The sequence below is a fragment of the Misgurnus anguillicaudatus genome, chromosome 21 (genome assembly GCF_027580225.2).
Source record: "Misgurnus anguillicaudatus chromosome 21, ASM2758022v2, whole genome shotgun sequence".
Lineage (NCBI taxonomy): Eukaryota > Metazoa > Chordata > Actinopteri > Cypriniformes > Cobitidae > Misgurnus > Misgurnus anguillicaudatus.
In genome coordinates this window covers 14,653,188-14,668,725 of record NC_073357.2, presented here as the reverse complement: position 1 = coordinate 14,668,725, position 15,538 = coordinate 14,653,188, and the positions used below count along the sequence as shown (strand labels likewise).

The following is a 15,538-nucleotide window of genomic DNA, read 5'->3' as shown; positions in this document are numbered from 1 at the left end:
TCCCCTGAAGAAACTAGTGGCTGAACACTTTGGTCTTGCAAATAGAAAGGGGTTGTCCCCATCTACTTCACATGAATGTCTCTTGTCCACAAGAAGTTGTATTGCTCCAACAAGATCAGGGCTTAGCAGAACAGCAACTTTTCTCCCTTTTTTTGCCCATTATTTCTACTCTGCTGAAATGCTTGGACATTTTTTGCTCAAACGGAGACAGACCAAGAGCTATGTCCTCATGGAGCTCAGTTTGGTCTCTTTTCATAAAACACTCAAGTGTCATTTTTGAAACTTCTCCTGCACGACGTCGGTTAAAGATGATTACTTGTGCCAGTGTCACTTTGGCGAGTTCTGCGTATGCCTGTGAAGACTCGTGGTTTTTCAGGTTTTCAAAAGCATCAGCTGATTTCTTCTCTAGGCACTGGTGGAGAAGCTGCACATCATGTGTGAATGGTATGGTAGATGGTTTGTTGAACTTTGATTTGCTTAAAGTAGCAAGAGCAGCATGGGAGACATGTTCTGCCCATTCACTTGAGCAGAGTCTTTTGAATCGCTCTGCTGCTTTCGTCAGAGCATCATCCTCTCCTGCGATGGCCCTGCAGAGAATGATGTCAGCAATTTTGTTAAGTGAATGTCCTAACTTTAGTGCAAGACTTGGTGTCTTATATGAGTGGCTCTTTTCTTCATAACCAGCAACATCTTTCACGGCCTCAATGACTTTGTAAAAATTGTTTGGCTTCAAAGCATCTTCAAAGCTAAGTATGGCGAATTTTTTTTTCATGCTTAGCAAGAGTCTGCCCACTTCCCGTACCTTCTGTCTGATGTATTCAAATTTTGTTGGATCACTTCCGTGTTTGTTGTAAAGACTCTGACTCAACTGCAGTATGAGAAAATCATTTCGAACAACAGATGAAATGTCATCATTCTTCATATTTCCCAAGATTTTCCACACTTCAGGAGAGATTGCTTGAGAGAATGTTGACTCTGCAATATCAGCCAAAACTAGAACTTTGGCCTTACCAGTTGCTTCAGATTCGGAACAAATCTTTGAAGGACATCTCCGTGTATGGCGCCACAACTCCTTGCGAACAAACAGGCCTTTACAGTATATGCAGTGCACATATGTTTTGGTACTCAATTCGATCTCGGATCTTACTGGTCGTCTTCTAACCTTCAGTGGTCCACTCTTATTCGCCATAACCTCTTGATTATGTTCATAGTTGCCTCTGTTTCGAAGCTTCTCAAGTAACCTTTTTCTGTCCTTGGAGTGTTTAGGAAGCAGAAATGCAGCCGCAATTTCCGTTTCACTGTCTTCATGCTTTTTAAAGTGACGGGCAATTTTAGACTGAGGTTTCTTGCACACATAACAGTAATTTTTGTGGGTGGAAAAGGTGTCTTTGAGGTTTGACTGTTTATCACAAGACTCTTTTGGTGTTTTCTTAAAACTCTGAAGCATCTCCGTATTCCTTGTGGTAGTGTCGTGATCATTACATACGAGATCTTGAGCAGAGCTGGATTTGTCACTAACCATATCTTGCTCAGTGGATGAACAGTGAGTGGGTTGAGACACACTCTTTGCCTTCTTAGACTCTGAAAACAGTTGAGTGGTCTTACAATATGGTGGATTCCTTGTATTGATAGGTAGACTATCACCACTGTCGCTGTTTTGTCTTGAATCTGGGATAAATTCATCAGAGGATTCATCAATGCTGTTTTCAGCATGAGGAGTATACTCTTCATCAGAACTGCTTTCTTCAGAACTGGAAAGTGTAACATCCATCTAAAAAAAGAGCCAATAATACGTTTTTTATTATTATTTCAAAATGCTTAAGCATTTCAAACTTTACTCAAGCACAGGTTTGATATAACAGAGTTTAAAATGTTTACAATGTGAGATTAAAGAAATGAATATACCAATTTCTCATTCTTCATGAAGCAGGTTTTGTGCCATGATCTTGAACACACTGAAAAAATGAAAGTAGAAATATTCAGGTGCTGGTCATATAATTAGAGTATCATGAAAAAGTTGATTTATTTCACTAATTCCATTCAGAAAGTGAAACTTGTATATTATGTTCATTTATTACACACAGACTGATATATTTCAAATGTATATTTCTTTCATTTGATGATTATAACTGACACCTAAGAAAAATCCCCAATTCCTTATATTAGAACAGTGGTTCTCAAACTCCGTTCCTGGAGGCCCACTGCTCTGCACATTTTCTATAGCCATTTCTCAATATGCGTTCTTGTCTGTACTTGCGTTCTTGTGGACTTGTGAAACGCCATCAGTCACGGCCCAAGTACTGTTCCAATTCAAAGTTCGCATCAAGCCCAAGTTCACATAAAATCCCCGGATGTGTCCTTGATCCGCCCATTTTATCGAGGATGCATCAGAGGAGACTTGTGTGGACTTATGCATACATATCTATGGACTTATGAGAGCGAAGTTTCCCATAATGCATTTCGCGTCAGGAGTTCGTTCTTCCGAGTCTGAACTTGCAAGTTCGAACTACGAAGGACACAAGTCCGAGTTTAGCGTACTTGGTATTGAGAAACGGCTTATGTCTCTTTCATCTGACAAAATCAGTTCAGTTCATAGAGTTCTCTACTAATGAGCTGATGATTTGAATCAGGTGTGTTAAATAAGGGAGACATACAAAATGTGCAGATCAGTGGGCCTCCAGGAATAATGTTGAGAACCACTGTATTAGAAAATTAGAATATTACTTAAGAGCAATACAAAGAAAGGATTTTTAGAATCTTGGCCAACTGAAAAGTATAAACATGAAAGTATGAGCATGTACAGCACTCAATACTTAGTTGGGGCTCCTTTTGCCTGAATTACTGCAGCAATGCGGTGTGGAATGGAGTCGATCAGTCTGTGGCACTGCTCAGGTGTTATAAAAGCCCAGGTTGCTCTGATAGTGGCATTCATCTATTCTGTATTGTTGGGTGTGGCATATCACATCTTCTTTTCTATGGGGTTAAGGTAAGGCGAGATTGCTGGCCAATTAAGAACGGGGATACCATGGTCCTTAAACCAGGTACTGGTAACTTTGGCACTGTGGGCAGGTCAATGAAATCTGCATCTCCATAAAGTTGGTCCTTGTGTCAAGCCACTCTTGAACAACAGACAGCGTCAGAACCATCTTGCCTGGGCTAAACCCTGCTGAAAAAAACAGCATCAAAGCAGAATGGACCAGCATGGGAATTATGCTGGTCTATGCTGGTTTAGCTGGTGGTCACCAGCATACCAGCACCAAAACACAACATATGCTGGTATGACCAGCATGGGATGCTGGTGCTAATGCTGGTTTAGCTGGTGCTAATGCTGGTTTGATGCTGGTTTAGCTGGTGCTGGTTTAGCTGGTGTTTTTTCAGCAGGGAAGACAAAAAGGACTGGACTGCTGCTGAGTGGTCCAAAGTTATGTTCTTAGATAGAAGTAAATTTTGCATTTCCTTTGGAAATCAGGGTACCAGAATCTGGAGGAAGATAGGAGAGGCGCATAATCCACATTGCTTGAGGTCCAGTAAAAAGTTTCTACAGTCAGTGATGGTTTGGGGTGCCATGTCATCTGCTGGTGTTTGTCCACTGTGTTTTCTGAGGTCCTGGGTCAGAAAGTTTTAGAGCCCTTCATGCTTTCTGCTGCTGACCAACTTTATGGAGATGCAGATTTCATTGTCCAACAGGACTTGGCACCTGCACACAGTGCCAAAACTACCAGTACCTGGTTTAAGGACTATGGTATCCCTGTTCTTAATTGGCCAGCAAATTCACCTGACCTTAACCCCATAGATTTTTGTGAGGAGGAAGATGTGAGATGCCAGACCCATTAATGTAAAAGAGCTGAAGGTCACTATCAGCGCAACCTGGGCTCTCATAACACCCAAGCAGTGCCAGACTGATCGACCCCATGCCACGCTGCATTGCTGCAGTAATTCAGGCAAAAGGAGCCCCAAAAAAGTATTGAGTGCTGTACATGCTCATACTTTTCATGTTCTTACTTTCCAGTTGGCCCAGATTTTTAAAAAATCTTAGATTTCTAAAACTTACATCTAAATACTTACATTTGCATGTTAAGCCAAGCCATTTTCGACTAGAAACGGGTCCACTGCAATTTACACAAGAATCCAAACTGGATATTACTGCACAATGAAGTTCATGATGGCACTATAAAGAAATAAAGAAGAAAGAAGTAATGTATTTTTAAATCAACTTTACATTGATAGACAAATCACAACTTCTATTCCTAACTTTTGTCACAAAAGCTTACAATTGCTTTGTCCATTTTTAGATGCCCTGTAACAAACCAATGTCAGTGGCCAAAAAGGAGTTTTAGCTTTTAATGAAAATGATATGGTAATTTGCACTTTATTATGTAACAGGCATGTTTCTGGGTATCAAGGGCATCTAAAAAAAATGGACAAAGCAATTGTAAGGTGTTGTCTTAAAATACTTTCAAAGCATTACATTTATTAAATTACAGTTAATTCAAATTCTTTAGTTTGATCCTTTAAGCTTCCCCCAATATATATTACTTAAAATTCAGATATTACAGAAGAAAATCTTTCTCAGTGCAAACTCCTCATCAAAAGCTGAAGACAAGACAAATTTGAACAACTAACCGTATACTTCTCTTTAACAGACAGATATTTACTAGAGCTAGTGTCAAATTTAAAACAATATTGGGCAGAAATGTGCATAATGACTAGGGTTGTTGCGGTGATAGAATTTTCCCACCGTGGGAGGGGCTTATAAATGCACATACAGACGTGCGCATTTTACTTTCACTTTTGAATTCGATGCAACTGTTGTTTAAACCCAAGCGCTTGCGTACGCTGCGTTAAATCGCGTAACAGCTGGTTTAAGTGCTTGAGTCAATGTGCACAGGTACTTCTGACAGAAACCCGCCAGTCCCAATCAGAGCAACCGGCTATTCCTCCATAAAACGCTGCTTGAATGATGGGTTTATTATTATTCTTAATGAAAAACACAACAACAAAACGATTTCGCTTATATTTAACATCATATGTGTATATTATAACAAAAACGAGTAAGCACGCGGCTTCTGCCATCATCTGGTCGGTCAGCTCGCCGCAGTCTGACAGGAATAAATGAAATCTGACACCCGCAGCCGCTGCTCTGTGATGGCGCGCGTTCAGCTCAGCTGAATTCAGGCAGCAGACACATTCAGTTCTTAGTGTTTGCTCTCTCTAACGAAACTAAATGATTTAATTACAAGAAAATATCAAAACGACGCTGAAAGACGGTGTCGCGGTGGGCAAGTGATCTAACCGGTGAAAGGCTGAAGCACCGGTAATCACCGTTTCACTGACTATCGCAACAAGCCTAATAATGACTCTACATCTTATCTATGAACCTGACACATAACCAAACCAACAACATTTCATCGAATATGTAAAAACTTGACGGTCCTCATAGAGGAACACTGTCCTTATATTTCAGGTTGGTGTTGTGCCCATCCCCCCCCAAACACACGCAACATATGAAAATCTATGGACATCATAGAGAAAGAAAATATGGTCACTTACTTTCTCTTTTCTTGATGAGGAAGGACCCTCAATGGATTCATCCACGGCCACAGATATCTCATCACACAATTCCTATAAATATGAGAAAGACAAGAACAACATTCAGTAACAATGTTTGCCAAGTGATCACCATAAAAATTTCCTACAAGAACAACCAAAGTCTAAAAATGGATCAAATATTTAAAAACTTGACAGTCCTCATAGAGGAACACTGTCCTTATATTTCAGGTTGGTGTCGTGCCCATCCCCCCCAAACACACACAACATATGAAAATCAAATAGACATCATACGGTGTGTGACCGTCCTCATAGAGAAACACTGTCCTTATATTTCAGGTTGGTGTCGTGCCCATCCCCCCCAAACACACGCAACATATGAAAATCAAATGGACATCATACGGTGTGTGACCGTCCTCATAGAGGAACACTGTCCTTATATTTCAGGTTGGTGTCGTGCCCATCCCCCCCAAACACACACAACATATGAAAATCAATGGACATCATAGAGAAAGAAAATATGGTCACTTACTTTCTCTTTTCTTGATGAGGAAGGACCCTCAATGGATTCATCCACGGCCACAGATATCTCATCACACAATTCCTATAAATATGAGAAAGACAAGAACAACATTCAGTAACAATGTTTGCCAAGTGATCACCATAAAAATTTCCTACAAGAATAACCAAAGTCTAAAAATGGATCAAATATTTAAAAACTTGACGGTCCTCATAGAGAAACACTGTCCTTATATTTCAGGTTGGTGTCGTGCCCATCCCCCCCAAACACACGCAACATATGAAAATCAACTGGACATCATACGGTGTGTGACCGTCCTCATAGAGAAACACTGTCCTTATATTTCAGGTTGGTGTCGTGCCCATCCCCCCCAAACACACACAACATATGAAAATCAAATGGACATCATACGGTGTGTGACCGTCCTCATAGAGGAACACTGTCCTTATATTTCAGGTTGGTGTCGTGCCCATCCCCCCCAAACACACGCAACATATGAAAATCAAATGGACATCATACGGTGTGTGACCGTCCTCATAGAGGAACACTGTCCTTATATTTCAGGTTGGTGTCGTGCCCATCCCCCCCAAACACACGCAACATATGAAAATCTATGGACATCATAGAGAAAGAAAATATGGTCACTTACTTTCTCTTTTCTTGATGAGGAAGGACCCTCAATGGATTCATCCACGGCCACAGATATCTCATCACACAATTCCTATAAATATGAGAAAGACAAGAACAACATTCAGTAACAATGTTTGCCAAGTGATCACCATAAAAATTTCCTACAAGAATAACCAAAGTCTAAAAATGGATCAAATATTTAAAAACTTGACGGTCCTCATAGAGAAACACTGTCCTTATATTTCAGGTTGTGTTGTGCCCATCCCCCCCAAACACACACAACATATGAAAATCAAATGGACATCATACGGTGTGTGACCGTCCTCATAGAGGAACACTGTCCTTATATTTCAGGTTGGTGTCGTGCCCATCCCCCCCAAACACACGCAACATATGAAAATCAACTGGACATCATACGGTGTGTGACCGTCCTCATAGAGAAACACTGTCCTTATATTTCAGGTTGGTGTCGTGCCCATCCCCCCCCCCCCCAAACACACACAACATATGAAAATCAACTGGACATCATACGGTGTGTGACCGTCCTCATAGAGAAACACTGTCCTTATATTTCAGGTTGGTGTCGTGCCCATCCCCCCCCCCAAACACACACAACATATGAAAATCAACTGGACATCATACGGTGTGTGACCGTCCTCATAGAGGAACACTGTCCTTATATTTCAGGTTGGTGTTGTGCCCATCCCCCCCCAAACACACGCAACATATGAAAATCAAATGGACATCATACGGTGTGTGACCGTCCTCATAGAGAAACACTGTCCTTATATTTCAGGTTGGTGTCGTGCCCATCCCCCCCAAACACACGCAACATATGAAAATCAACTGGACATCATACGGTGTGTGACCGTCCTCATAGAGAAACACTGTCCTTATATTTCAGGTTGGTGTCGTGCCCATCCCCCCCCCCCCAAACACACACAACATATGAAAATCAACTGGACATCATACGGTGTGTGACCGTCCTCATAGAGGAACACTGTCCTTATATTTCAGGTTGGTGTCGTGCCCATCCCCCCCCCCCCAAACACACACAACATATGAAAATCAACTGGACATCATACGGTGTGTGACCGTCCTCATAGAGGAACACTGTCCTTATATTTCAGGTTGGTGTTGTGCCCATCCCCCCCCAAACACACGCAACATATGAAAATCAAATGGACATCATACGGTGTGTGACCGTCCTCATAGAGAAACACTGTCCTTATATTTCAGGTTGGTGTCGTGCCCATCCCCCCCAAACACACGCAACATATGAAAATCAAATGGACATCATACGGTGTGTGACCGTCCTCATAGAGGAACACTGTCCTTATATTTCAGGTTGGTGTCGTGCCCATCCCCCCCAAACACACGCAACATATGAAAATCTATGGACATCATAGAGAAAGAAAATATGGTCACTTACTTTCTCTTTTCTTGATGAGGAAGGACCCTCAATGGATTCATCCACGGCCACAGATATCTCATCACACAATTCCTATAAATATGAGAAAGACAAGAACAACATTCAGTAACAATGTTTGCCAAGTGATCACCATAAAAATTTCCTACAAGAACAACCAAAGTCTAAAAATGGATCAAATATTTAAAAACTTGACGGTCCTCATAGAGAAACACTGTCCTTATATTTCAGGTTGGTGTCGTGCCCATCCCCCCCAAACACACGCAACATATGAAAATCAAATAGACATCATACAGTGTGTGACCGTCCTCATAGAGAAACACTGTCCTTATATTTCAGGTTGGTGTTGTGCCCATCCCCCCCCAAACACACGCAACATATGAAAATCAAATGGACATCATACGGTGTGTGACCGTCCTCATAGAGAAACACTGTCCTTATATTTCAGGTTGGTGTCGTGCCCATCCCCCCCAAACACACGCAACATATGAAAATCAAATGGACATCATACGGTGTGTGACCGTCCTCATAGAGGAACACTGTCCTTATATTTCAGGTTGGTGTCGTGCCCATCCCCCCCAAACACACACAACATATGAAAATCAAATGGACATCATACGGTGTGTGACCGTCCTCATAGAGGAACACTGTCCTTATATTTCAGGTTGGTGTCGTGCCCATCCCCCCCAAACACACACAACATATGAAAATCAATGGACATCATAGAGAAAGAAAATATGGTCACTTACTTTCTCTTTTCTTGATGAGGAAGGACCCTCAATGGATTCATCTACGGCCACAGATATCTCATCACACAATTCCTATAAATATGAGAAAGACAAGAACAACATTCAGTAACAATGTTTGCCAAGTGATCACCATAAAAATTTCCTACAAGAATAACCAAAGTCTAAAAATGGATCAAATATTTAAAAACTTGACGGTCCTCATAGAGAAACACTGTCCTTATATTTCAGGTTGGTGTCGTGCCCATCCCCCCCAAACACACGCAACATATGAAAATCAAATAGACATCATACGGTGTGTGACCGTCCTCATAGAGAAACACTGTCCTTATATTTCAGGTTGGTGTCGTGCCCATCCCCCCCAAACACACGCAACATATGAAAATATATGGACATCATAGAGAAAGAAAATATGGTCACTTACTTTCTCTTTTCTTGATGAGGAAGGACCCTCAATGGATTCATCCACAGCCACAGATATCTCATCACACAATTCCTATAAATATGAGAAAGACAAGAACAACATTCAGTAACAATGTTTGCCAAGTGATTACCATGATAACTCTTAAAGACGATTTCTTTCTTTTTTTCTTTTAAATGCCATGCCAGATTCTAAAAGGCTGTATACATGGTGAGAAATATGACAATTTCTGCAGCAACAACAAAGGCTTTTGTGGCCAGACCGATAAACAAACAAAGACAGGAACGCAATGCATATGCGTCCAATGAAAAGGTCTATACACAAACAAACAGTTTAAATATCTGTAGCATTTTCACTTCTACCATGCTGTGTACACACTAGATGTGGAAAAACACATTTATTAATTCATTATAATATTTTCTTCAATAAAAACCAAAGAAATAATAAAAAATCTGGAAACACTGCACAACATGTTTGCTATTTTAGTTCAAGAGAAAGAAACTTACTACTGAACGCCAGGGCCAAGAGGAATCCCCATAATTGTAAGTAATTTCTTCATCTGGACAAATGTCTCTTAGACTAAAAAGACACAGGTGTGGCTTTCCCTCAACAACAACCGTCTTGACTTTGCAGTTTGGATTTTTGTGATCATCGTTCACCAGTCGTCCTAGCGATCCATCCTCTTTTGAAGCATCTATGCTATAAAAAAATGCAAAAAACTATTACTATGAGTTTAATAGAACAAAAGATTAGGCTAAGTCTAGTCTATTACACCTATTGTCAAATAGGCACGGTGACAGTTGTCTTTGTTAAACAACAGTACCTTTCTAAGTAAAGCTAGAATTGTCTATTCAAAGTTGAAAAATAATAACCTCCCTTAGTAGCCATTCACATTTCATATTTAAGTCCACAGGGAAAACTCGAACATGCCACAGTCTCCCTTTTATCCAAAGTGCTCGGGCTCTTGCAGTTCTGTAGCGTCTGCTGTTGTCAAGCAACCATGATCAGCATAGAGGCTGTTTCTCAATTTCAAGAACGCGAGGATCTGACTTGCGTTTGAGAATTGAGATGTGTGCGATCTACCTGTTGGTCACCTGACCTCTTCAGATTCAACTTTACAACATTCATAAAGTGACAAACATACCATTCTCTGCATTATTATATACATTATTTTTATTGTGTCATTTTGTAATGGCAAATACATATATATTTTAGATACCTTGTTAGGAAATAATAATATAATCTAAAATAAGATACTCATTTAAGAGTAATTGTTCTATGCCAATTAAACATACTTTTAAATACCAAATTTGCACTTTATGTTTTTAATACTTTAAAACTTTATAAATGTTTACAAACAAATGTTTATTTTAACCAGCATCTCACTCTCGTGCGCTGTGCATAGCACTTCCTTCCTCAGCCATTGTTTTGCCAGAATGACTTCTGGGGCGTACAGCGATTTCAGTGCACAAGTCTGCACTGGATGCATCCTCGATATCAAGAACACATCTGGGTATTTTCATGCATCCTCTGTACTTGTGCTCTTGAGAATTGCAATTGAACTTCAATGGCTAATAATGACGTAGAGCGAGAACACGAGGACGCAAGATCGCTGAAGAACGCATATTGAGAAACAGCCTCAGTGATGTGACTTCATGCATTGTGTCTATTTTTGTCACAATAATATCCGCTTGACAGATCATACAGCTCTGGGTATCGCTGTACAGCTGATATACATACTCAGCTGAGTATACATGGAATAATACACTTACATTAAACAATGTTTATAAGTAAAAGGTTAAGTTGATTGGTTAGTTAGTTGTTGTCACCTGAACTGTGATGCAGACACGTCCTTCTGAAAAATGTAAATATTGCAAAAAGCTGATAATACTGCAAGGCCAACATGTCTCAAATAAAGAAAACATCACAGGTCGCTTCCTATTTGAGCAGGAATGCCACGTGCTACATGTAAAATAACTTAAAAATAAATTACATGAAATGTGAACGGCCCCTTAGTGATCACCGTCATGAACCGATGTTCCTAATATCAAAATCCCTGGCAAAGCTTCTGTCCTTCTAGACCTCACAATGGCATGGTAGCTTGGTATTTGGAGGAAAAGCTGAACTTTGTTGTAATAATAAAAAATAAACTATTACTGTTGTCGTTACTGCTGCTGCTGGCATGTCGATTATTTGCTTTTTATACCACGGGTCTGTTGAATGCTGCATTCTGATTGGCTGAGAAATGTTCTATGGGTGTTGATTATTTTTCTGTAAACCGCACACCTAATTTTTCAAATGTCTTAAAAATAGGCACCAGAGCAATGTTTATGGTAACCGTGGTATAAGCGGAATAATTGACTCCGGTCCTTTGAATTATTTGAAAATAATGCACACCTGCGTCGTGCCGCATTACCACCTTGGTGTGCATTATTTTCTTATAATTCAATGGCCCGTCGTCAATTATTCCTTACGAATTTGATTAATAAAAGCTAACTTACCAATAATGTGCTCCATTCCATGTGAAATCGAACAAGTAGTTGCCTTTAACGTCATCAACATATTTACTTTGGCACAGTATTCCACGATATTCTACAACAAATGTGGATGATTCAATGTGTTTAAGTGCAAACACACCTCTCCCTATAAGATCAAAATAAAAACATTAACAATTTTGTTATGCAAAAACACACTCATGGCTTTATACTTTGAAAGACATAAATACTGTAAAAAATGTGAAATGTAATTTAAGGTGAAGTAGCAAAAAAAAAAATGTACAGAGGATTTACAACAACAATATACAAGAGGCAGGTTGCACCAGCTGGGCCTACACCTAATATAAGGGACTCAAATACGTTCCAGATACTCAAAGTCTACTATTTCTTTTGAAAGGCAATAACCTGAGTTACGGTTAACTTTCAGCTTTTGCAGACTGTTTACATTCACTTACAACCACAACACATTTCATGAAAGGTTATTTGTTTTGTTTTAATTTAGAACTGTTAAAATTAATCAGAAATGATTCTTTTTTATGCAAATGGGAAAGTTTTGCTCAGTTAGGGCTCAGTCACACCAAAAGCGCTTTAAACGCTTGCAAACGCAAGGCGCGACGCACTGCCTTTTTTAAAAAAGAGCAGTGCAGCGCGGCTTTTCATATTGCTAAGCAACCACCGAGTCAGCTGTCTTGTCAATCAAATATTGAAGCGTGAGCGCTCTTTTGCTGTTAACTGTCATATTAGCAGAAACTTTAAAAAGAGGGCGCTTGCTCTGACCTTGTTTGAGGATAAGAGGAGCACAAACACGCAGGAGAGAGTGAGCGAGTGGAGTCCGGTTCTTCAAAGCAACTGTAAACTTCCCTCGCCACAACGTAAGGCCCGCCTCTCCCCTCATTCGATTGGACAATGGAAGACGCGAATGACGTCAGGCGCTCCTCCGCTCTCAGCGCTCCTTCAAAAACGCGTGCGCGGCTGGCGGCAGAAAACCGCAAGGCGCTCGGCGCGCATAAACAGCGCGCAAACACGCCCTGCCCATAGAATATCATTCAAAAAAGGCGCCTGCAACTGCCATAAACGCTTTTGGTGTGACTGAGCCCTTACTGTGCAGATTGTGTTTGATGGTATGGGTCTGCACCCCTACTGAAAAGACCAGCTAAAGACTAGTAAGCCTAAGCTGGTTGGCTGGCTTTTCTAGTCTCCCAGCCATGTTTTATCTGGTTAAGGTGGAGTAGCAGGTTGGTTTTAGAGGAGTTTAGGAACTTTTTAAGATGGTCATGCTTATAGCTTTACCAACCTAAAAGACCAGCCACCAGCTTAGCCAAGCTGGTGAGTCAGCTGGTCACACAGCCTGACCAGCTAAGACCTGCTCAAAAGTGCCCAAAAACCTTTAAACCAAACCTAACCAGCCTGCTCCACCAGCTAAAACCAGTCAGGGTGTCTACTTTTCAGTAGAGACATGATGCACGCATCTTCAGGGAGAGTACACTGTCAAAGATGTAAGAGAAAGGAACAGCTCTCATTTGTCATCTATTAGCTGAGGGAATGTAAATGTAAATTTGTAACCATAGTAATGCAAATGGCATCTTAAATATCAATGCGGTTAAGCATACACAGGAAAGTGCATGGTCTATGCCAGTGTTTCCCAACCTTTTTTCTGCCACGGCACAGTTTTGATAAGTAAAGAATTCATACGGCACACCACTTTTACACTAAGCATTAACAGATCTGCACAAACCTGTATTGCAATGCTCAAATGACTAGTTAAACTGGAATATTATACTGTATTAAACGTAGTATTCACATTAATGTGAAACTTGATCATGTTTTGATAAACACAGATGATATCCTGGCTGGAATTGATGACAGTGAAACACGCAGCTGTGACCAACTCAGGAACCTGTTAGCTAGCTTCGAACGCTTTGCCAAACAGTTATTTTTCCACAGCACACCAAACAAGTGGTCACGGCATACTAGTGTGCCGCAACACAGTGATTGGTAAACACTGGTCTATGCTGAGTGTAGCCATTAGGGTGACAAAAGCAAGCAGGTGCTCGTGAAGAGCGAAGCCGGGAGAAGCGCGTGCAGAGGGTCGGGCACATATCAGATGTGCACATTAAAGGATGGGTTTATTTATGCTTTCACTTCACTTCCTGACAGTTTCACTTGTTACGTGAGGATAATGACTGACAAGAGGACGCAGAAATACATGCAATATAATTATTACCTAACTAAATCTGAGACCAAGCAAAAACATTAAAATATATTTTCCTCCCCAAGATAGCCCGACGGGCAGGGCGGAGATTTTGCAAGTCCTGCTTAGTTTTAGATTGTCGAACAGGCATACATTTTTTTCACAAAGCCAGACATAGCAAAGCCCGACGTAGTACTTACGCCTAACTTTTTTACGTCCAGCTAGAGCAACCGGCCCTAGTAGACTTTGGTTACATTATAACTGTACTATTTAGAAAAAAAATGTCTAATTAACCTGTGCTTAAAATTATAAATGGAGAAACATTGTGTGTGATGCACAACATACCTTTATATGCGTTGATGTATCGTTTCTCAATGAAGGCTTTGTCTTTGCCTGACAACACATGCTCTTTGGCATCCTGTTCAGGTTTAATTCTTTTCTTTCTCAACATGTTGACTAGAAACAAAGAACACATTGAGTATATGGTCCTAATAAATATTACTTGGATTATACTTCATTAGTACAATTTTGTCAGATGCATCTCTAAATAAACAATAGGCCTTATGGTATAATGTTTGAATATTTTTGTAAGGTGAAAATCTGCTACGTTAGATTAAACAAATGCTAAAATGTAAATGGATTGTTTATATGTATGAGAAGTGTAAATAATTAACACAACAATATAAAACAATAACACGTTATATGGCCTAAACCATCAACAGAAGAAACAAGTAAAGTAGTATCACGTTGGTGTTTTATGACCTAAAACAATAAAAAATATTGAGTTAAGATTAAAGTTACATAAAATATATTCCTGAATAAAACTAAAACCATAAAACGTACAGCTGAAACGACGCGTGGCGTCGCATGCTCAATTACGTCTATATGTCCTAAACAGCCAAATTACGGTGACGAAAAACAGCAAATTGCAACTTATAGTACATTATAACTTTTCAAACAACACTAGAATCACTACAGGGTATATTTCAAGCGGTTGTTTACAGTATTATGTTTTTAAGAGCTGCGACGTGCATGACTAAAACCGTGACCACGCCATATGCGACGTGACGATTTAATTACATTCGCTTCTGTTTTCATTTTCACATATTTCTGTATAATATAAAAACTGGGGAAAAAACATCCACTTAATTTAACAATTTTACTACCCACCATGATGATATAGTAAATGAATGCGATCTCATTCGCCTTATTAACAATCGCATTCGCCTTATTAATCTATCTTACTACATTATGCATACAAACATTAAAGTTACAAATTCTAAACCTAAATATAAAATTAACTTATCATATATCATAATCATATATTAAACTTACCTTCAACTTGCACATGTGACAGTATCGACACGATGTAAACTTTGATGGAGTTTAGGTGATTAAAAATTCACTGCGTCACGCCTGCAGACACTCAGAAGCGCCTCAAGTTTGACGGACATCAGGTGCAGCCAATCGCTGAGCAGGAAAGCCTTCAACCAATGTAACGCGTCCATTGAAGGCTGAAATGTGTGTGGGGCTGCAGTACCACCGAATTTTCAATAGAG

General features: G+C 40.1%; 1 protein-coding gene and 1 long non-coding RNA gene across 6 annotated transcripts in view; one reads left to right on the top strand and one right to left on the bottom strand.

Annotated features, from left to right (window-relative positions):
• The window catches only part of LOC129434263 (uncharacterized), a 38,853-nt gene that overhangs the window by 20,884 nt on the left and 2,431 nt on the right, over positions 1-15,538 (top strand). The gene's annotated exons all lie outside the window — the stretch shown is intronic.
• LOC141353225 (uncharacterized) lies at positions 115-15,360 on the bottom strand. 3 transcript variants are annotated; one of them, XM_073859703.1, is made up of 9 exons: positions 15,315-15,360; positions 14,325-14,435; positions 11,795-11,936; positions 9,800-9,992; positions 9,297-9,368; positions 5,551-5,622; positions 4,066-4,168; positions 1,906-1,955; positions 115-1,771 (listed from the first exon to the last, which is right to left on the bottom strand). In XM_073859703.1, the coding sequence occupies exons 2-9, from the start codon at positions 14,428-14,430 to the stop codon at positions 116-118; spliced, it is 2,394 nt and encodes a 797-aa protein (XP_073715804.1). In that variant the 5' UTR covers positions 14,431-14,435; positions 15,315-15,360; the 3' UTR covers position 115. The 3 variants fall into 3 exon arrangements, with proteins under 3 accessions (XP_073715804.1, XP_073715803.1, XP_073715802.1); XM_073859702.1 differs by lacking the exons at positions 5,551-5,622; positions 15,315-15,360 and adding an exon at positions 6,717-6,788 and having other exon boundaries at positions 14,325-14,469; XM_073859701.1 differs by lacking the exon at positions 15,315-15,360 and having other exon boundaries at positions 14,325-14,469.

Coding starts and splice junctions, on each gene's coding strand:
- LOC141353225 (XM_073859702.1), bottom strand. CDS start 14,454: ATGTGTTCTTTGTTTCTAGTCAACATGTTGAGAAAGAAAAGAATTAAA. Junction 9,369..9,799: donor CTTGGCCCTGGCGTTCAGTA/GTAAGTTTCTTT, acceptor TCATATTTATAG/GAATTGTGTGATGAGATATC. Junction 1,956..4,065: donor GCTTGGCTTAACATGCAAAT/GTAAGTATTTAG, acceptor TCATTTTTTCAG/TGTGTTCAAGATCATGGCAC.